This window comes from Rhinoderma darwinii, chromosome 3 (genome assembly GCF_050947455.1).
Source record: "Rhinoderma darwinii isolate aRhiDar2 chromosome 3, aRhiDar2.hap1, whole genome shotgun sequence".
Lineage (NCBI taxonomy): Eukaryota > Metazoa > Chordata > Amphibia > Anura > Rhinodermatidae > Rhinoderma > Rhinoderma darwinii.
Window position 1 is genome coordinate 210,176,004 of NC_134689.1, and position 23,525 is coordinate 210,199,528.

The following is a 23,525-nucleotide window of genomic DNA, read 5'->3' on the forward strand; positions in this document are numbered from 1 at the left end:
GCTTGATACATTTAAATGATGTATTTGCATACATTAAATCTTTGAAATTGCAGAATTCACAGTTATACAATATCAGCTGTGATGAAAGCCAGAATGAGCAACTAATACAGGTTATTTATCAGAAGTAATGTTTAGCAGTCCAGAGGGCGGTCCTACTCAGTGATTGACAGCCTTTCCTGCATGAATGTGAATACAGAGATAGCTGTCAATTACTGAGTAGGACCGCCCACTGGACTCCTAAGCCCAGAATGAGCAGATAATGAAATGAATAAAACACCAGTTATATCGACTCTGTCCCCACAAAACTATATATCAATCTACTCAGCTCCTCCTGCTCTATAACATGCTGCCTGCAGATTGGACAGCATGTTCGATGTGACAGGTTCTCTTTAAGTACATATAAATAAACTAATTAAAAGCATTTAAGCTATATTATTATTCAAACAATTAAAAAACAATTATGGGACTCTGTCAAAGTGAAACTAATGAAAATGTATGAAGGTAGTCCTTCAGTCCTTCAGACTACCCAATGTATAATTGTGTGTCCTCACTCCAATTTTTTTTTTTTTACTGCACCGATTTGAAAATCGGGATACAGCAGGTGATTTTATATATCCCTGCCGGAGATCTTATTTAAAGCCTATGTGCACGTCTTTAACCAAGCCCTGTTTGTAGTTTGATTTTGCAGCCATGTGTTACTCGACATGACTTCAGAATCCGACTACACAGGTTTATTTGTGGTCTGTAACCATGGATACACATAGGTCTGCATAGGGGTTGTAGGAACAAAATGGTACAATATTTTAGTTCATTCCTTACATCGGCAAATGAAAAATGGTTGCAAAGTGCACATATGCTTTAAGCTATATATACAAATGTAGAAAAGCTTGGTTTGTCATTTAACCCTTTGGGGCTGCTGAGTTTTGTGAAAACTCTGATTTAAGATAATGCAGTTGGGTTACTGGAAGTTCTATGTAATATTAAAAATAACAAATAATGATATTATGAAAAATGACAAGTGCAGCTCTGCTACATATATACACTCATTGAAGTAATCATTCTGGTCTAAGGGTCATCGCTATTATCACAGATAACAAATATGTGAAAAAGCGACAAATAATAATTGGTTTGGATCAAAAGAAAAAAACATTATGAACTTACTCAATAAAATAGACTTCCCCTTTTTCTGTATACGCCATCTCCCAGTTATCAGGCAAGGACCCCAGTTCATCGTTATCTTCAGGCTTCAGCTGTTTCTTCAGATCCATGCTTTCCTTTGACTCATCTGGCTGGCAGTACAATGGAGCAGAATAAGGCTGGGATGAAATCTCACCTGAGGCATCTGTACTCTTGTCTTCATGTTCACTTGACTCTACATAAGATATAAAAACACAAATTTATCCCCTCTGAACTCCAGGAACTTCCGGACACGTTAACATGCAAATGTCCTGCTTCAGTTAAGCCATATCAGCCCGTTAAATAGATAACTAGGAAAGCTTTACTACAACAAGATCTTTGACTGCCATTCCATCGAACTACAAATATTTTAATATTTTTTATTTTAAACGTGAGGGTGAAAGCTACAGGGGAGGCAGAATTATTGTTTCCCCTTAAGGACTGGGCCGATGTTTGTCTTGAGGACCAGAACAATTTCTTGATTTTTCCTCTTTGCATCCCAGCGCTCATATCAGTTCCGCTGTATTTTTTTTTCTTTTTACAGCATATACTGATCATCATAAATGATGCTATAAATTTGTGCAGGTTGTTGCGATACCAAATATTTGTATATTATTTTATGTTTTGGAACTTATATTTAATAAAGTTTAGTTATTGTAAAAAAAATGTTTGTGTACAGATGTAGCCATCTTTATCTTGACTCTTAATGCATTAAATACATATTGGCAAGAAACTTTAAAGAGGCTCTGTCACCAGATTTTCAAACCCCTATCTCCTATTGCAGCAGATCGGCGCTGCAATGTAGATAAGAGTAACGTTTTTTGTTTTTTTTAAAACGAGCATTTTTGGCCAAGTTATGACCATTTTTATATTTATGCAAATGAGCCTTTCTTAAGTACAACTGGGCGTGTTTAAAGTTAAGTACAACTGGGCGTGTATTGTGTGTGTACATCTGGGCGTTTTTACTTGTTTTACTAGCTGGGCGTTGTGAATAGAAGTGTATGATGCTGACGAATCAGCATCATCCACTTCTCTTCACAACGCCCAGCTTCTGGCAGTGCATAGACACACAGCGTGTTCTCGAGAGATCACGCTGTGACGTCACTTCCTGCCCCAGGTCCTGCATCGTGTAGGACGAGCGAGGACACATCGGCACCAGGCGACAGAGGCTACATCGACTTACCTGCAAACGCCGATGCTGCTGCAGAATCAACTGTAGCCTCTGTCGCCTGGTGCCGATGTGTCCTCGCTCGTCCGACACGATGCAGGACCTGGGGCAGGAAGTGACGTCACAGCGTGATCTCTCGAGAACACGCTGTGTGTCTGTGCACTGCCAGAAGCTGGGTGTTAACGAAGAGAAGTGGATGATGCTGATTCGTCAGCATCATACACTTCTATTCACAACGCCCAGCTAGTAAAACAAGTAAAAACGCCCAGATGTACACACACAATACACGCCCACTTGGACTTAACTTTAAACATGCCCAGTTGTACTTAAGAAAGGCTCATTTGCATAAATATAAAAATGGTCATAACTTGGCCAAAAATGCTCGTTTTTGAAAAAAAAAAAACGTTACTATAATCTACATTGCAGCGCCGATCTGCTGCAATACGAGATAGGGGTTTGAAAATCTGGTGACAGAGCCTCTTTAAGTTGACTTTTTCAATTAATTTTCAATGGCTTTGGTTGTGGGATATCACGCTGCAGTTATCAGTGTCCAGATAAACTTGGCTACATATGTATATATTTTTTTCAGATTTTTTATTAATTTACTTTTTTTAAATCCTACGGGGGATTTTTTATTTTAATTTTTAACTTTAATGTACTGGCATATAGATATATGCCACTACATTAAAGTTTAAAAATAAAAGTAGCACAAAGGTAGTTGTTAGGGCAAACCCAAGTATGCCCTAACAACAGGAAATATGGTCAGACAGGCCTGGGCTGTGGCTGTGTACTACAGTGTACTACAGCCATTGTCCCGCAAACTTGCTGTGCCCCTGCGAACAGCATGACGACTATACTCATCATGATGCAACAATGTCCTGCTGCTCATGACGAACATACACGTCATGCGTCGTTAAGCAGTTAGAAAAGTATCGCTGAGTCCCCATTCACATTGCGTTAATTGTCTTCCATCGAAGGTATACGTCGGTAGGACGACATACACCTTTGACAGAAGGCTTCAACATATTCCACTGTTTATGTATGCAGTCTGATACATCGCCCGAAAAGGCCTGACCCCTCGCAGAACGCATGGGGACAATTGCCCTGGGAGAGCTTGAGACGTAGCTGTCCATATATGGACAGAGACGTCTGGAGTTTCCCCAGGGCCAGAGTCCGAGGACAGAGCGCTTCCTGCAGCCCTGTGCAGGAAACTCTATAAGGCTATGTTCACACCAGCGTTGGGCTATTCCATTGTTCTGCTCTGTCAGAGAAGCAGAACAAGGGAATAACAGAAGCAACAGTTCCAGCGCACGTCAGACACCACAGAACCCATTGACTTTAATAGGTTCTGTTGGCTTTCCGTTGGGGTGCCTATCGTTTTACTGGAGAAAATAGCGCAGAATGCTGCTCTATTGTCTCTGGAAATTTGGCCGGATCTGTGACAGAGGCGCCAACACAAATATGAACAAAGTCTAACGTACTCACTAGAGCGTTTCGAAGTATACCTGTGAAGAATGCCATACAGTGGCATCCGTCACCTATAGGTTCCGGTGTTAAAAAAAAACCTATACCATGCAGTTTCATTTTTTTGCGTCTACTACGCTATTCCATCCTTCAAGTACACTGATGTATACAATCTTGACGGAAGCCAAAATTACATGCTTTTGGCCTCCAGCAGCTAATGGAGCCCTATAGACGCTTATCGTGTAAATCGGGAGCCTTCTCGACGTACACGATAAACCTAGGGTAGAAAGAAACATAATCTGAAGGGGGCCTTATTCTTTGGGAAGTAGGTGGCTGTGGATCTTGGCTCGTCTAGCTTGATTTCATTTTGCCAACACTGTCCAAATGCTTTTTTACTTCCTACAGACTATAGGTCTCCTTTACAGGCTGTTCCAGCACTTTGATCCTGGAATGTTTCGGATGTGTATGAGGCAGAGCTTGTGCATGGAGCCTATAGAGAGGCAGGTGCAGTCCCTGTAGCTCTTTACTAAGGAGGCACAGGCACACCATGTGCCACCGTATGGTGCTTTCATGAGAAAGAGTTATTTTGTACAAGCATCTAGGGGAAAATATTTCCATAATACTGCATGCCATGATTTATTTATGAAAATGTGTATATCTATATATCAAATTGGGGGCATATGGGAGGTACAGTAGGGCCATATAGATTGCCCACACAACTCAAAAGTTGTAAAGATCCGTAATACAGCTGTATGCATGAGTTCTAAAAATCACAGTGGTAAAAAGCCAAGATTATTACATACATCAAGGAAAAGAAAATATTAAACTCAATCAATCATAGAGGTTTATGTAAGTAAATACAGTAAAAAAAATAGTATACTAGTGTGACTGGCACCTTAAAGAAGCCTTATCTGCATGCAAATATAATACTAATCAGTTACCCTTAAATTCTAGGTGTGCGATTGGCTGTATACTTTTGCAACCTCCCTTATATAACTTTGTACCTTGTCTATATACTGCCCTCCTAAAACAAAGCTACAGATACTTTGAAATAAACTAAATAAAATAACTGCCGAAGGAAAGTCTCATATATATACATTGTACTAACCTGGTGTAACTGCTACTCCATTTCCATTGATGACAGGTCTCTCCTCTTCCTCTTCTTCTGGAGGTTCAATCCCGGTCTTCTCCATGTTGCTTACAGATTTATTGCGCTTGCGTTTCCCCTCAATTCTTGGAATGCCGCCAGGAAAAATATGGTCTGTTGCATTTAATAAGAGTGGTGCAGGTTCAGCTGGAGGCTTTGGAGTGCCGTAGTAATTTTCTGTGAATAAGTGTAACATTTTCAGTTTATTATAGTTTATTATTAAATAACCCCCAAAAAAACAAAAAACTTTTAGTGCCCATGCTGAAAAGCAACTATGTAACACAACTTGTAAACGGGAGATCTAAATAAAAAAAAAATACAGATTATATGTAACGCTCTAGCCTGGAACTAGCAATCTGGCATCTGGTCGTGTTACTGTTCAGTGATTAACCATTGAAATAAAAAAATGATCAGCTGCTTCAGTTTTTGTTGTCTTTCCAACATGCATTGTTCATCTCTTGCAATTTCCGTGGTTATTTATGTCCTACTTTTTGTGATATCCAATGACAGTTGAGAAAAATATTTTGCTTACCTGAAAATTCAGAAAATTAAACCTTCACATAGAAACCATATTTCAGTTAGATCTTGAAGCTTTATCATAAAGACTAACAATACTACAAGTATTTATATTGTTATATTGACATCACTACTAAAACACCAACCTGGAAAACCCTAGGAAAAAAAAAGGCCCCGGTCATTTTATATAAAACAATAATTATATGTAATGTATTATTCAAAGAGTAATGAAATCTAGAACAAAACCCTATTCAGAAGAGACCATAAATGTGGTGTCGTAAATTCAAGACGATATACAGAGAAAGTTTGGAAAAGAGATGTGCATTATTGACTGCTGCAAAAAGCAAACTCAATTTTATACCATAAGGCTGGATACACACCTGCAATTTGTGATGCAGTTTTTTTTTCAGCAATGCTCTAGAAGCATAAAAAAGGAGAAAGCGGCGTAGCTATACGGGATGCAGATGTAGCAGTCGCACCTTGGCCCTGGTGTCTGAGAGGGCCAAAAGTCCCCAAAGCCACATAAGTGGAACCCAGTAGAACATATAGCACATGGTGGGGACCCGGTTACATATTTTGAATTGGGGCCAAGGAACTTCAAGTTACTCTTCTGAAAGCAGACCTCCATTTAATATATATCTCTGGTGTTATATATAATGCATACCTATAGCTCTACAGTTCGAACTTTCAGCAGTGCAAACCACAGATATTTATTAGTGCTACAATTCAGGCTTCAGATCATTAGAAGTGACACAAGTAGTCTATCTATTTTCTGTACACCATTATCGATGCGACAAGGCGGTCTTACCCACCATACTCCACCATTGGTTTTCGACACGGAAACTCAGGACAGTGGCCTTGTGCTTTAGTCTTACCATTTACAATATGGCAAATTATAAACTAAAATGAAGGTGATGTAAAATAAAGAGTGCATTTAGATGGTTAACCTGTTTTATAAGCTGTCTTACTAAATATTACAGTACATATCAATGTTATTTTGAGCTACCTCGAAATTGAACAGTGATGCCCTACTGTCTGTGCAGCCCATGCCGTAATAGAGGGCAGTTGGATTGGGTGCAGTGCCTTCAATAATTTAAACAGGAAAAAAACACTCCGTTCCCTCTATAAAATTTTTTACAAAAACAAGAGTAGATTTAGGGGGAAAAAAAAAATATAGAAGTAAAAAAATCAAAACCATAATTCTAAATTTCCATAAATGCTGAACATTTTACATTATTTATAAATATTTGATATGTTTTTTTCATAACTATTTCTCCTAACCTTTAGAGGTGGCATTGCTCTGAATTCTATGTTTTCCAGACATCTACAACTACAAAGAGGTTGAAAGAGAATTTTTGTACAGAACATCTTTGGAGAAGATTATGGATTGTAGTTATACTATATTTAACTTTTTTTATGCTTTAATGAGAGAAAGTTGACTTTGTTATTGCGGCACTATTTCTCTCTAAAATGTTTGAATCCTCTGTTGCAGACTGAAGAATAATGCTTGGATGACAATGATAAAGAAAGGATGAACATAAAGATATTTACTTTTTGACTATCATGTTTTCACAGTATCATGGGAAATACCTGTACAAACTTGTTATGTTAATTATATTTGTATAAATTATGAGACACTGGAGTTATCTTGCAGTTGAGGTTTTGTTTTTTTTGACACTCACTGATAGCTGGTATCTTGGGAAATTTGCTGCGGAAAATGAGCTCTGAGCCATTTTGTGTTTTTTCTGCGAGAAGCTCGTGAAGCTACATTTGTAGCTGGAGTGCTTTGAAACCTATCCACAGCTCAGACAGATGGCACGTCTTGAGCAATTATACTTCACTCATGCTTTACTGGCTGATCAATGTCTTTCAAGCAACGCTCTGGGAATCAAATTGGTAAGGTCAGAAACTGAGGGATAGCTTTTCACTCTCTCCATCAGTAACTCTTCACAGTCAACTTTACCGACCAATAATAAATTGTTTGAAAATCGGGTGCCATTGATTATACAGTGTAAATGGGTAATAGGCGCACATTCTGTAGATTGACAGCACTATCTTTGTTCCGTCAAATGGTTCAATGTGTTAAACACGAACTGATAGAGTAAAAAATCTAACCCTACGTGATAGAATTTTTATTGAGACAAATTTATTTCATTGCAAGCTTTAATACTATGAAAAAAGTCTTACATTGCTGAACTAAGTAAAAAAAAATCAGTACAGCACCAGATAAAGGATTTTCAAGATTAGAAAAAAGGGTCAGCTTTTTTTTTCTTCTCAGTCACAGCTCAGCTACATTCACTTGAATGCAGACAAGGCGCAATACCAGACATATTCTATACACATATGTGGCGCTGTTTCTGGGGAAAAAAATAAATAAATTAAAAAAAACAGTACAGTGCAACCCACATAGAAAGCTGTACAATACATGCAGCACTGTACTGTACTCAGGGGCGTAGTTAAAGGCTCATGGACCCTGGTGCAAGAATTCAGCTTGGGCCCCCCTGCCCCTTCCCAACAGCACCAGACCCCTGTGCACACCTATGTCCAGCCGCCTTGCCCAAAAGACCACATGAATGTCTCCACAGTAACAAGCTCCCCATAGCTGACCCCACAGTATAATGCCCCATAGCTGGCCCCACACAGTATAATGCACCCCATAGCTGCCCACACACAGTATAATGCCCCCATAGCTGCCCACACAGTATAATGCCCCATAGATGCTCCCGCACAGTATAATACCCCCATAGCTGCCCCCAAGGTTTAATGCCCCCATAGCTGTCCCACAGTATATTGCCCCCATACAGTATAATGCTCCCCATAGCTGCTCCCATACAGTATAATGCCCCCATAGCTGCCTACACAGTATAATGCCCCATAGATGCCCCCACACAGCATAATAACCCCCATAGCTGCCCCCCAAGGTTTTATGCCCCCCATAGCTGCCCCCACAGTATATTGACACCCATAGCTGCCCCATACAGTATAACCCCCCATACAGTATAAGGCACTCCATACAATATAATTCCCCCATATAGTATAATGCCCTCCAACAAGTGGTTTGTATATCAAGTGGAGTTCCAAAAACCGGATTGATTTACTGTGTTGTGTGTGACAAAGTGGGGGGCCATTGTATGTGATATATGTATTGATTGCTTGCTTGCTACAAAGTTTGCAAAAGTGACATTATTTAAAACCATTTTTCCCTTGCAGTTTCCTTCCTGAGTAGCTGAGTAAGGGGGAGGGGTTAGCTGGTACCAGGTGCTATAAATCAGGCCTCACTACTCTGTAGAGCCTGCTCTGTGGCTTGAAACAACAAGTGGTTTGTAGATCAAGTGGAGTTCCAAAAACCGGATTGATTTACTGTGTTGTGTGTGACAAAGTGGGGGGCCATTGTATGTGATATATGTATTGATTGCTTGCTTGCTACAAAGTTTGCAAAAGTGACATTATTTAAAACCATTTTTCCCTTGCAGTTTCATTCCTGAGTAGCTGAGTAAGGGGGAGGGGTTAGCTGGTACCAGGTGCTATAAATCAGGCCTCACTACTCTGTAGAGCCTGCTCTGTGGCTTGAAACAACAAGTGGTTTGTAGATCAAGTGGAGTTCCAAAAACCGGATTGATTTACTGTGTTGTGTGTGACAAAGTGGGGGGCCATTGTATGTGATATATGTATTGATTGCTTGCTTGCTACAAAATTTGCAAAAGTGACATTATTTAAAACCATTTTTCCCTTGCAGTTTCCTTCCTGAGTAGCTGAGTAAGGGGGAGGGGTTAGCTGGTACCAGGTGCTATAAATCAGGCCTCACTACTCTGTAGAGCCTGCTCTGTGGCTTGAAACAACAAGTGGTTTGTAGATCAAGTGGAGTTCCAAAAACCGGATTGATTTACTGTGTTGTGTGTGACAAAGTGGGGGGCCATTGTATGTGATATATGTATTGATTGCTTGCTTGCTACAAAGTTTGCAAAAGTGACATTATTTAAAACCATTTTTCCCTTGCAGTTTCCTTCCTGAGTAGCTGAGTAAGGGGGAGGGGTTAGCTGGTACCAGGTGCTATAAATCAGGCCTCACTACTCTGTAGAGCCTGCTCTGTGGCTTGAAACAACAAGTGGTTTGTAGATCAAGTGGAGTTCCAAAAACCGGATTGATTTACTGTGTTGTGTGTGACAAAGTGGGGGGCCATTGTATGTGATATATGTATTGATTGCTTGCTTGCTACAAAGTTTGCAAAAGTGACATTATTTAAAACCATTTTTCCCTTGCAGTTTCCTTCCTGAGTAGCTGAGTAAGGGGGAGGGGTTAGCTGGTACCAGGTGCTATAAATCAGGCCTCACTACTCTGTAGAGCCTGCTCTGTGGCTTGAAACAACAAGTGGTTTGTAGATCAAGTGGAGTTCCAAAAACCGGATTGATTTACTGTGTTGTGTGTGACAAAGTGGGGGCCATTGTATGTGATATATGTATTGATTGCTTGCTTGCTACAAAGTTTGCAAAAGTGACATTATTTAAAACCATTTTTCCCTTGCAGTTTCCTTCCTGAGTAGCTGAGTAAGGGGGAGGGGTTAGCTGGTACCAGGTGCTATAAATCAGGCCTCACTACTCTGTAGAGCCTGCTCTGTGGCTTGAAACAACAAGTGGTTTGTAGATCAAGTGGAGTTCCAAAAACCGGATTGATTTACTGTGTTGTGTGTGACAAAGTGGGGGGCCATTGTATGTGATATATGTATTGATTGCTTGCTTGCTACAAAGTTTGCAAAAGTGACATTATTTAAAACCATTTTTCCCTTGCAGTTTCCTTCCTGAGTAGCTGAGTAAGGGGGAGGGGTTAGCTGGTACCAGGTGCTATAAATCAGGCCTCACTACTCTGTAGAGCCTGCTCTGTGGCTTGAAACAACAAGTGGTTTGTAGATCAAGTGGAGTTCCAAAAACCGGATTGATTTACTGTGTTGTGTGTGACAAAGTGGGGGCCATTGTATGTGATATATGTATTGATTGCTTGCTTGCTACAAAGTTTGCAAAAGTGACATTATTTAAAACCATTTTTCCCTTGCAGTTTCCTTCCTGAGTAGCTGAGTAAGGGGGAGGGGTTAGCTGGTACCAGGTGCTATAAATCAGGCCTCACTACTCTGTAGAGCCTGCTCTGTGGCTTGAAACAACAAGTGGTTTGTAGATCAAGTGGAGTTCCAAAAACCGGATTGATTTACTGTGTTGTGTGTGACAAAGTGGGGGGCCATTGTATGTGATATATGTATTGATTGCTTGCTTGCTACAAAGTTTGCAAAAGTGACATTATTTAAAACCATTTTTCCCTTGCAGTTTCCTTCCTGAGTAGCTGAGTAAGGGGGAGGGGTTAGCTGGTACCAGGTGCTATAAATCAGGCCTCACTACTCTGTAGAGCCTGCTCTGTGGCTTGAAACAACAAGTGGTTTGTAGATCAAGTGGAGTTCCAAAAACCGGATTGATTTACTGTGTTGTGTGTGACAAAGTGTGGGGCCATTGTATGTGATATATGTATTGATTGCTTGCTTGCTACAAAGTTTGCAAAAGTGACATTATTTAAAACCATTTTTCCCTTGCAGTTTCCTTCCTGAGTAGCTGAGTAAGGGGGAGGGGTTAGCTGGTACCAGGTGCTATAAATCAGGCCTCACTACTCTGTAGAGCCTGCTCTGTGGCTTGAAACAACAAGTGGTTTGTAGATCAAGTGGAGTTCCAAAAACCGGAGTTGAAAAGAGGAGTTAAAGTCCCAGTAAGTGCTCTTCTACTTCTTTTTCTTTTTGATTAACACCTGTTTGCTGTTTTTTTGTAACTTGGATAATGGATAGCAAGATTGGAGGTTTTCTTCAGTGCACAGTTTGCCATATGTATGCACGACTGGAGCCGGAGTTCCAGGGTGAATATCTCTGTGGCAGATGTGAGCATGTTGTTCACCTGGAATCTCGTATTAGAGATCTGGAGGAGCAGAATGCAACACTGAGGAGGATAGACAATTTTGAGCAGAGCTTGCTGCTCACAGAGCATGCAGTTAGTGGGTTACAACTGGAGGGTGAAGACATGGGTGAGCAGGATCAGGTAAGTAGCTGGGTTAATGTAGTTAGGGGCAGTAGAAAGGGGTCAAAGACAAGGAAGGCCGATCCGGTTTCTGACATTCCAGGCAAAATTGCCAAGTTGGGTGATGATGCGGGGGTGTCAGTCTCAGAAATGGCAGCCCTAGTGGATACTGATCTCCCTAACAGCCGGGAGAACAGCCCAGCTAGTAGTCGGCGGGATGGTAATGCAGGTAAGCCAAGACAATTGATAGTCGTAGGGGATTCTATAATCAGGAAGACGGATAGAATAATTTGTCGCCAAGACCACCTCAACCGAATGGTTTGCTGTCTCCCTGGTGCCAGGGTTCGGCATGTGGTGGAACGGGTGGACAAATTGCTGGGAGGGGCTGGTGATGATCCAGCTGTCGTGGTCCATGTCGGTACCAACGACAGAATAAATGGTAGGTGGAGGAGCCTTAAGAATAATTTTAAAGAACTAGGCTACAAGCTGAAGGGAAGGACCTCCAAAGTAGTATTCTCAGGAATACTGCCTGTGCCATGCGCATCACAGGAAAGACAGCGGGAGCTCAGGGAGTTAAATGCATGGCTGAAGTCTTGGTGTAGAGGAGAAGGATTTGGGTTCCTAGAGCACTGGGCTGACTTTTCATTGGGGTACAAACTGTATTATGCAGATGATTTGCACCTAAATGGAAGGGGGTCCGCTGTGCTGGGGGAGAGAATTCTAGCTGGGGTGGCGGAGTATTTAAACTAGGGCTGAGGAGGGAGGTCAATGTAGAAAAAAAAGGGGTAGCCAGGTTAGAGAGGGGTCAGACTATATTGGTGGGGGGAGAAACAGAATGTGGGGAGAGGACTAGACAACAGGATAAGGAGATCCTTTCGTTACAAAACATCAGTGTAAATAAAAAGGACCGATTAATGTCAAATCACATTTCTGATAATAAAAGTGAAAAACTGACAGGCAAGTTAAAGTGTATGTTCACAAATGCCAGAAGTCTAGCAAGCAAAATGGGGGAGCTGGAGGCCTTGATACTGGAAGAAAATATAGATATAGTTGGTGTTGCTGAAACATGGCTGGACTCTTCACATGACTGGGCTGTAAATCTACAGGGTTTTACACTTTTTCGGAAAGACAGGACAAATAGGAAAGGTGGTGGCGTATGTCTGTATGTGAGAAATTATATGAAGGCGAGTGTGAAAGAGACAATAGTGGGTGAATACTGTGAGGAGGTTGAAACCTTGTGGGTGGAACTAGAAAGGGAGGTAAACACTGAAAAAATTACTTTTGGTGTAATCTATAGACCCCCCAATATAACTGAGGAGATGGAAGTTCAGCTATATAAACAGATGGAGCGGGTTGCACAGGCGGGTACTGTAGTGATAATGGGAGATTTTAATTTCCGGGATATTAATTGGTGTCATGGTTCGGCTTCAACTGCAAAGGGGAGACATTTCCTCAACCTGTTGCAGGAAAATTTTATGGGCCAGTTTGTGGAAGACCCGACTAGAGGTGAAGCTCTGTTGGATCTGGTCATTTCTAATAATGGGAATGTCAATGTTCGTGAAAACCTCGGTAACAGTGATCATAATATAGTTACATTTTACCTATACTGTAAATAACAAACGCAGGCTGGGAGGGCAAAAACATTTAATTTTAAGAAAGCCAATTTCCCCAGGATGAGGGCTGCAATTCAGGATATAGACTGGGAAGAACTAATGTCAAATAACGGAACAAATGATAAATGGAAGATTTTCAAATCTACTTTGAGTTATTATAGTGCAAAATTTATTCCTACAGGTAACAAGTATAAACGACTCAAATTAAACCCCACATGGCTTACACATTCTGTGAAAGGGGCAATACATGACAAAAAAAGGGCATTTAAAAAATACAAATCTGAGGGTACAGCTGTAGCCTTTGTAAAATATAAGGAGCTTAATAAAATCTGTAAAAATGTAATAAAATTAGCAAAAATACAAAATGAAAGGCAGGTGGCCAAGGATAGTAAAACAAATCCCAAAAAATTCTTCAAGCATATAAATGCAAAAAAGCCCAGGTCTGAACATGTGGGACCCCTAGATAATTGTAATGGGGAGTTGATCACAGGGGATCAAGAGAAGGCAGAGTTACTAAATGGGTTCTTTAGATCTGTATATACAACTGAAGAAGGAGCAGCTGATGTAGCCGGTGCCAGTGCTGTTAATATATCAGTTGATATACTGAATTGGATGAAAGTAGAGATGGTCCAAGCTAAATTAAATAAAATAAATGTGCACAAGGCCCCGGGACCAGATGGGTTACACCCTAGAGTTCTTAAAGAGCTTAGTTCAGTTATTTCTGTCCCCCTTTTCATAATATTCAGAGAATCTCTAGTGACTGGTATAGTGCCAAGGGACTGGCGCAGGGCAAATGTGGTGCCTATTTTCAAAAAGGGCTCTATGTCTTCCCCGGGTAATTATAGACCAGTAAGCTTAACATCCATCGTGGGGAAAATGTTTGAGGGGCTATTGAGGGACTATATACAGGATTATGTGACAATAAATAGCATTATAAGTGACAGCCAGCACGGTTTTACTAAGGACAGAAGTTGTCAAACTAACCTAATCTGTTTTTATGAAGAGGTGAGCAGAAGTCTAGACAGAGGGGCCGCTGTGGATTTAGTGTTTTTGGACTTTGCAAAGGCATTTGACACTGTCCCCCATAGACGCCTAATGGGTAAATTACGGACTATAGGTTTAGAAAATATAGTTTGTAATTGGATTGAGAATTGGCTCAAGGACCGTATCCAGAGAGTTGTGGTCAATGATTCCTACTCTGAATGGTCACCGGTTATAAGTGGTGTACCCCAGGGTTCAGTGCTGGGACCCCTATTATTCAACTTATTTATTAATGATATAGAGGATGGGATTAATAGCACTATTTCTATTTTTGCAGATGACACCAAGCTATGCAATATAGTTCAGACTATGGAAGATGTTCATGAATTACAGGCAGATTTAAACAAACTAAGTGTTAGGGCGTCCACTTGGCAGATGAAGTTTAATGTAGATAAATGTAAAGTTATGCATCTGGGTACCAACAACCTGCATGCATCATATGTCCTAGGGGGAGCTACACTGGCGGATTCACTTGTTGAGAAGGATCTGGGTGTACTTGTAAATCATAAACTCAATAACAGCATGCAGTGTCAATCAGCTGCTTCAAAGGCCAGCAGGATATTGTCGTGTATTAAAAGAGGCATGGACTCGCGGGACAGGGATGTAATATTACCACTTTACAAAGCATTAGTGAGGCCTCATCTAGAATATGCAGTCCAGTTCTGGGCTCCAGTTCATAGAAAGGATGCCCTGGAGTTGGAAAAAATACAAAGAAGAGCAACGAAGCTAATTAGGGGCATGGAGAATTTAAGTTATGAGGAAAGATTGAAAGAATTAAACCTATTTAGCCTTGAAAAAAGACGACTAAGGGGGGACATGATTAACTTACATAAATATATTAATGGCACATACAAAAAATATGGTGAAATCCTGTTCCTTGTAAAACCCCCTCAAAAAACAAGGGGGCACTCCCTCCGTCTGGAGAAAAAAAGGTTCAAGCTGCAGAGGCGACAAGGCTTCTTTACAGTGAGAACTGTGAATCTATGGAATAGTCTACCGCAGGAGCTGGTCACAGCAAGGACAGTAGATGGCTTTAAAAAAGGGTTAGATAATTTCCTAGAACAAAAAAATATTAGCTCCTATGTGTAGAAATTTTTCCTTCCCTTTTCCCTTCCCTTGGTTGAACTTGATGGACATGTGTCTTTTTTCAGCCGTACTAACTATGTAACTATGTAACTATGTAATAGCTGCTACATACAGTATAATGCCCCCCATATCTGTGCCATACACTATAATTTCCCATACAGTATAATGCCCCCATAGCTGACCCATACAGAATAATGCCCCCATACCGTATAATGCCCCCCCATAGCTGTCCCATACACTATAATGTCCCATACAGTATAATGCCCCCTATAGCTGCCACATACAGTATAACACCCCCGATACAGTATAATGCCCACCATAGCTATCCCATACAGTATAATGCCCCACACAGTATAATGCCCACCATAGCTGTCCCATACAGTATAATGCCCCACACAGTATACTGCCCCCCATAGATACCACATACAGTATAATGCCCCCATACAGTATAAAGCCCCCCATAGCTGTCCCATACAGTATAATGCCCCCACACAGTATACTGCCCCCCATAGATACCACATACAGTATAATGCCCCCATACAGTATAAAGCCCCCCATAGCTGTCCCATACAGTATACCGCCCCCCATAGATACCACATACAGTATAATGCCCCCATACAGTATAAAGCCCCCATTGCTGGTCCATACAGTATAATGCCCCCATAGCTGCCCCATGCAGTATAATGCACCCCATACAGTATAATGCGTAAAAACTGCCACATGCGGTTTTTCAAACATGAATTCCGCTGTGGAAAAAAAACCAACCATATTTACCTCCACCCTCTTTTCTGCACGTAGTCCTGCCTCCAAAGACGACATTGCAGACCACGTGACTCTGCAGCCTGTCATTGGCTGCAGCGGTCACATGGGATGAAACGTCATCCCAGGAGGCTGGACTGCAGGAAGAAGGGGAGCGTTCTGGATAAGTCAGATTCTTTTTTTCCCTGATTTGCGATTTTTGCGGTGGAAAATCACTACACTTGGCTTTCTCTTGCGGGTTTTGCATCCCCATTGAATTCAATGGTGAAAACCTGCAACAGAAAATCAACGAAAACGCAGCATAAATGGACATGCTGTGGATTTTAATTCTGCACCGCAGGTCAATTTATTAACGTTTACGCTGCGTTTTTTTTCCGCAGCTTGGGCATGAGATTTTCTAAATCTTATCCACTTTGCTGCTACTGTAAATGCTGCGGGATTTCCGCACAGAATTCCATTGCAGAAATTACGCAGCGTTTACCTTTCTTTTACTGCAGAAAATGGTGCGGATTCTGCTGCAATTCTGTCCAATTTCCGCAGCAGGAGTCGACATGCTGCGGTACGAAAAATATGCACCGCATGTGAATTTCTGGTAGAAAATTTTACGCAGCGTGTGGATGAGATGTGTTAAATCTCACACACGTTGCTGCTACAGTAGTCTGCTGCGTATTTTCCATCCGCAATTCCGGACAGAAAAATACGCAGCAATTCCTGTTATGTGTGGATAAGCCCTTAGGGTATGTTCACACAGGAAATTCCGGACAAAAAAACGCACCAAATTGTGGTGCATTTTTTTGGCCTGAATGTCCGCAGCAGAAAACAGCACATAAAAAAAAAAAAAAAGTTCATACTTACCATAGCCATGGCGATGTGTCCCCCTGACGTCCTGCAGCCCGGCCTCCTGGGATGACATTTGATCCCAATTGACCTCTGCAGCCTGTGATTGGTTGCAGAAGTCACATGGGATGAAAAGTCATCCCTGGATGCCAGGCTTGACACAGGAGCAGATAGATCGGGGTAAGTATGAGATTTTTTTCTGAGTTGCGATTTTTACGGCGGAATCGCAGCTTTTCCAGTGCAAAAAAACACAACATCTGCAACTTGTGGGTTTTTCCTCCATGTTGAATTCAATGGGGAAAACACGCAAAATGAAAGCAGCGATTCCGCAACATAAATATACATGCTGCGGATTAAAAAAAACTGACAATTTACATTTTTTTGCCTGTTTTTTTATGCAGAGTGTGGATGAGACTTGTTCAAATCTCATCCACTTTGCTGCTACTGTCATACGCTGCAGATTTTCTGCAATGAAATCCGTTGTATTTACGTTATGTGTGAACCCGGCCTTGGAGTGGTTTGCAGAAAAGCATGATATTATTGCACCTGCGATGCAACTATTGCAAAAATCTGACCGTGTTGGATCCTATGATAATTGGGGGAGGCATAACTAAAAATATTGATGTGTTATCCCACAAACATGGCATTCCACCGAAGTCTTGAGGAAGGCCCCGTAGTGAGCCAAAAGTTGCGTGTTCACAATAAACTAGTCAACTAGTAAACGAGTCATCATTGAAAGTGATGTCTGTGTGCTCTCACATGTCATAAACGCACAATGCTAATGCAATGCTTCAGAGCTGACAAGCCCGGCAAAACTCAATGTCAGCTTTAAAGGGTAACTAAACTTTCCGAAAACTTCTGACATGTCAGAAGTTTTGATCAGTGGGGGTCTGAGCACTGAGACCCCCACTTATCGCTAAAACTAAGCGGCAGAAGCTCTCGGGTGAGCGCTGAACCGCTTGGTTTATGATTGGCTTTTCTCAGAAAGCCGATGTAACGATGTATCGACTCAATAGAAAGTCTATGGCCGCATACACCATTACATCGGCTTTCCAAGAAAAGCGATCGGTGGGGGTATCAGTGCTTGGAACCCTACCGATCAAAACTTCTGACATGTCACTATGACATGTCAGACGTTTTCTGAAAGTATAGTTACCCTTTAAGCTACATAAAAAAATTAAAGGAAAAAATTAAAACAGCTTTATAACACTACTATTTCAAAGCTTGGCATGTTATAACATAACAAAATGAGGAGCAAACAAAACAAAACAAAACATTTTGCAATATTTTATCAACCAGTAAATTGTCTTTGACTTCCACTGGGTTTAAGTTCTGTTGGAGGTCAGTAGATTTTGAGTTCCTGCTAACACTAACAACAGGGAGACAAGGAGTAATAATGGCATTATTGCTCCCTCTGCTGGACAGCATTACATACGGAGACTTGCCAAACTACAGCTCTGGTAAGGCTGTGTTCACATGAGTGTTGTCTTTCCATTGAGGTGTTCCGTCTGAGGTTTCTGTCGGGGGAGCCCCTCAACGGAAAGACAAACAGAAACCTTAGCTTCCGTTTGCATCACCATTGATCTCAATGGTGACGGAAACTTTGCTAATTGTTTCCGTTTGCCTTTCCATTAAGGGGTTCCCCGATGGAAACCTCAACGGAAAGACAACGTTGATGTGAACAGGCCCTAACATGGTACATTTAAAACTGACTGCCAGGGAGGTAAACAGTCCAAGTTTTTGGGACGCATGTGGGGGAGGAGAAACCCTTTACTAGTATGTATCAGAGCTTGATGCAGAGGTTTCTATGGTGTGATCATGTAGTTATAGCTCATAAGAGATATTTAAACATTAAGCTCATGCAAATGTAGGGATTACAGGAGCTGGAGCAATTGTGGAAGTAATATGTCGAAGATAAATATGTTAAAAGGCATGATGTATGGAAATGTTTATTGTAGGAAACTGGCCAAGTAGCTTTCTGTACATTCAGCATAAATTTATTCAAATTAGTTGTACAGAAAATATTACTGTACTACCTCCGATAGTTTATAGTATATCATGTTTAGTAGACGACTACCCTCCTGTAATGCACAATGGCGGATCATTATTAGGGCGTTTTGGGCAATTTTGCCACTAATCGCTGCAAAAAAACGCACCAAAACTGCATTGTGTATGTCCTGCAAAAGGACCTGCAGACAAGAAGTCACATGACCTTATGTCTTTAGTTCTTCTTGCTGTTTAGAGACCTGCTGGTCACATGACCGCTGGTCCTAGAATAGAAACAAGACTATAGAGAAGACTGTGAGGTGAGCTGTTAGGTAAGTATAAGGGGATGGATTAGTTTAACAGGTCTGGTCTGTTGTCTGTATTTAGGAAGTCTTGTCGGGGGTCTGTATTTAGGGGGTCTGGTCTGGGGTCTGTATTAGTTTAAGGGGTCTGGGGGTCTGTATTTAGGGGGTCTGGTCTGGGGTCTGTATTTGGGGGGTCTGGCAGTCTGTATTAGTTTAAGGGGTCTGTATTTAGGGGGTCTGGTCCTGGGTCTATTAGTTTAAGGGTATGTGCAAACAATAGCAGGCATTTACGTCTGAAAAGACAGACTGTTTTCAGGAGAAAACAGCTGCCTCGTTTCAGACGTAAATGCTCCTCCTCGCATTTTGCGAGGCTTCTCTGACAGCCGTAAATTTTGAGCTGTGCTTCATTGAGTTCAATGAAGAACGGCTCAAATTACGTCTGAAAGAAGTGTCCTGCACTTCTTTTGACGAGGCTGTATTTTTACGCGTCGTCGTTTGACAGGTCGTCTGCACAGTACGTCGGCAAACCCATTCAAATGAATGGGCAGATGTTTGCCGACGTATTGTAGCCCTGTTTTCAGACGTAAAACGAGGCATAATACGCCTCGTTTACGTCTGAAAATAGGTCGTGTGAACCCAGCCTTAGGGTATGTTCACACGCTAGCTGTCATTTACGGCTGAAATGACAGCCTGTTTTCAGAAGAAAACAGCTGCCTCGTTTCACACGTAAATGCTCCTCCTCGTATTATGCGAGGCGTCTGACGCTTGTATATCTTGAGCTGCTCTTCATTGAGTTCAATGAAGAACAGCTCAAATTACGTTGCAAAGAAGTGCCCTGCACTTCTTTGCCGAGGCAGACAATTTACGCGTCGTCGTTTGACAGCTGTCAAACGACGACGCGTAAATTACAGGTCGTCTGCACAATACGTCGGCAAACCCATTCAAATGAATGGGCAGATGTTTGCCGACGTATTGTAGCCCTATTTTCAGGCGTAAAACGAGGCATAATACACCTCGTTTACGCCTGAAAATAGGTCGTGTGAACCCAGCCTAAGGGGTCTGGGGTCTGTATTTAGGGTTTCTGGTCTGGAGTCTATTAGTTTAAGGGGTCTGTATTTAGGAGGTCTGTATTAGTTTAGGAAGTCTGGTCTGGGGTCTATTAGTTTAGGGGGTCAGGTCTCAGGTCATTATTAGTTTAGGGGGTCTGGGGTCTGTATTTAGGGTGCTTGTTTTGGGGTCTGTATTTATTTAGGGTGCTTGTTCTGGGGTCTGTATTTGTTTAGGGGGGCCTGGTCTGGAGACTGCAATAGTTTAGAAGGTCTGGGGTCTGTATGTATTCTAGGATCTGGTCTGGGATCCGAATTTATTTGCGCAAGTAGGGTTGTCCAGGCACATCGATAGGTCATCAGTATGAAAAACCCGTACGTGCCCAGACAACCCCTTTAATGTATGGGCCTGGGCCTCGCTGTCTAAATTTTTGTGTTCCTATAGAGGCTGGAATTGGCTGCAGAAGCGAGGGGCAAAGATGTCTCATCAGGAGAAGTCGCCATAACGGTCTGTGTCAGATGGTAAAGAAAAGAGAAGGGAACGACTCCCATCAGAGAAGACATCACTTGTGAGTCACTGGATCTAGAGAGGATCTGTCACCTCTCCTGACATGTCTGTTGTAGGAAATCCTTGTATTCCAAATAAAGTCTTTGTGTACCCAGGACTAATAGACAAATGCGTATTACCATTCCCATTGTCCAGAGGATGTGTCCCTACACAGTGTGATACTGTTAGCGATGGTTGGAGACTGTCAGTATGTAGGGACACAGACCTTTGACAAGGGGAATCGTAACACCCATTTGTCAATGCTCGCACAGAAAGGTAGTGTTCTCAATAGACACGACATAGCGGCGGTGGGAGAGGGGGGCCCAAGTTTGTGGGACAGTCCAGGGCCTATTGCCTACTTAATCCAACGCTAGTAATACATTAGAGGCAGCACTGAGAAAACAACACTAGTAAAGGGGGGAGGGGGGGACACCAAAACGTTTATATAGAACAAGGAATGTGGCACTTGCAGTACTTGTACAATTGGATGCTAAATTGACTCACACCATACATAAAGAACACACCACGTTTGTACAATAATAGTTCAGTACAAAAGAAAGAACTTTAACCCCTTCAGGACCAAGCTCCATTAAAGGACAAAGCCCCATTTTTCAAATCTAACATGTGTCAGTTTATGTGGTAATAACTCTGGGATAGTTTTATTTATCCAAGTGATTCAGAGATTGTTTTTTCGTAACACATTGTATTTTATATTAGTGGTCAATTGTGGTCGATATGTTTACTCTTTATTTATAAAAAAAAAAAAATGTAAAGAAAATGTTTAAAAAATAGCATTTTCCTACATTTGAAATCCTCTTCTTTTAAAATGGATAATGATACCACACAAATTAGCAATTAACTAAGGTTTACTATATATCTTCTTTATGTAGGCATCATTTTTTTAATTTCATTTTATTTTTTTTAAAGACGTTATAAGGTTACAAAATGTGCAAAACATTTTTTGAAACCGCATTTAGGACGTTTGTTAACCCTTTAGTTGTTTCACAGAAATTGAAGCAAAGTGGAGATAAAATTTACAAATTTCATTTTTTTGCCAGATTTTTAATTTAATCCATTTATTTCAGTAACACAGCAAGTGTTAACAGAAAAATACAACTTAATGTTTATTACACAGATTATGCCGTTTTAAAAAAATATATCACATGTGGTTCTAGTGTACTACTGGTCTCAAACAGCGGCCTCACAAATGAAGCACCTCATGGATTTTGGGGCCTCCTTTTATTAGGATGTTTTCCAGGCACCATGTCATGTTTGAAAAGGCCTTGATGTGCCAAAATATTAGATACACACCATTTTGGAAACTACACCCCTCAAGCAATGTTTCTAGGGGTGTATTGAGCATTCTGACCCCACAGGTTTTTCATGTAATTTTTTAGAATTGGGCTGAGAAAATAAAAATATTTTTTCCCCCCTATAATATATAGGTTTAGCACCAAATTTTTCATTTCCACAATGAATTCAAGAGAAAAACCTCCCAAAAGATTGTTACGCAATTTCTCATGAGCATGACAACACGCCATATGTGGTCATAAACTGCTGTTTGGGCACACGGCAGCACTCAGAAGAGAAGGAGCGCCTTTTAGCTTTTGGAGCACAGATTTGACTGGAATGGTTTTCTGATGCCATGTCGCATTTGCAAAGCCCCTGATGTACCAGTCAAGTGGAGGCCCCCCAAAAAGTGACCCAATTTAGGAAACTACACTCCTTAATAGGTGTAGTGAGCACTTTGACCCCACAGGCGTTTCAGAGAATTTATTAGGATTGGACTGTAAAAATGTAAAAATATTTTTGTTTGCCAATAATATGTAGTTTTAGCTAAAATCTTTCATTTTCAAAAGGACTATGTTTGCAGGGCATTACTCCTGAGTACAGCAATTACCCATATGTGGTCATAAACTGCTGTTTGGACACACAATCGGGCTCAGAATGGAAGGAGCGCCATTTGGCTTTTGTAGCGCAGATTTTGCTGATATAGATCCTGGGGGCCATGTCGCATTTGCAGAGCCCCTGAAGTACCAGTACATTCCCCAGGTGTGATCCCATTTTGGAGACTATACCCCTCAAAGAATTACATTAGAGGTGTAGTGAGCATTTTGATCCCTCAGGTGTTTTATAGATTTTATTAGAATTGGGCCGTGAAAATGCAAAAATTTTCCATGCAAATTTTATCCCAATAATATGTAGTTTTAGCTCAAAATTTTTCATTTCTAAAAGGAATACAGGAAAAACAATACACCCCAAAATTTAAGTAAGGAAATACCCCATATGTGGTTGTGAACTGCTATTTGGACACATGGCAAGAATCTAAAGGGAAAAAGCGCAATTTCATTTTTGGAGTTAAGATTTTACCAAATAGTTTTTTTACGCCGTGTTTGATTGCGCTGAGGTACCAGTACAGTGAAAACCCCCAAGAAGTGACCCCATTTGGGAAACTCTACCTCTTTAAGAAATTTATCATGAGATGTAGTGAGCATTTTGACCCCACATGTTTTGCAGAAATTAGTACAAAATGGATGTTGCAAATTGAAAATTCAAATTTTTCCACAGATATGCTATTTCAGTGCCCAATATGTTGTGCTCAGCTTGTGGCACTGGAGACACACACCCCATAAATTGTTAAGCGGGTTCTCCAGAGTACAGTAATACTCCATATGTGGTCATAAACGGCTATTTGGGCTCAGAAGGAGTGCCATTTGGCTTTAGGAGATCAGATTTTGCTTGGTAGTAGTTTTGTTTAGTGTTTTACTGGTGTTTTAGTTTATAATGTGG

The 23,525-nt window shown here is 41.1% G+C and overlaps 1 protein-coding gene across 1 annotated transcript in view; it reads right to left on the reverse strand.

Moving 5' to 3' along the window:
- Positions 1–23,525, reverse strand: part of MAGI2 (membrane associated guanylate kinase, WW and PDZ domain containing 2) — a 967,915-nt gene that overhangs the window by 389,483 nt on the left and 554,907 nt on the right. The window contains exons 4-5 of the mRNA XM_075857349.1: positions 4,917–5,132; positions 1,162–1,372 (exon numbers count right to left, since the gene is read on the reverse strand). Of these exons, the coding sequence (XP_075713464.1) occupies positions 1,162–1,372; positions 4,917–5,132 (427 nt within the window). The remainder of the gene's footprint in view (positions 1–1,161; positions 1,373–4,916; positions 5,133–23,525) is intronic.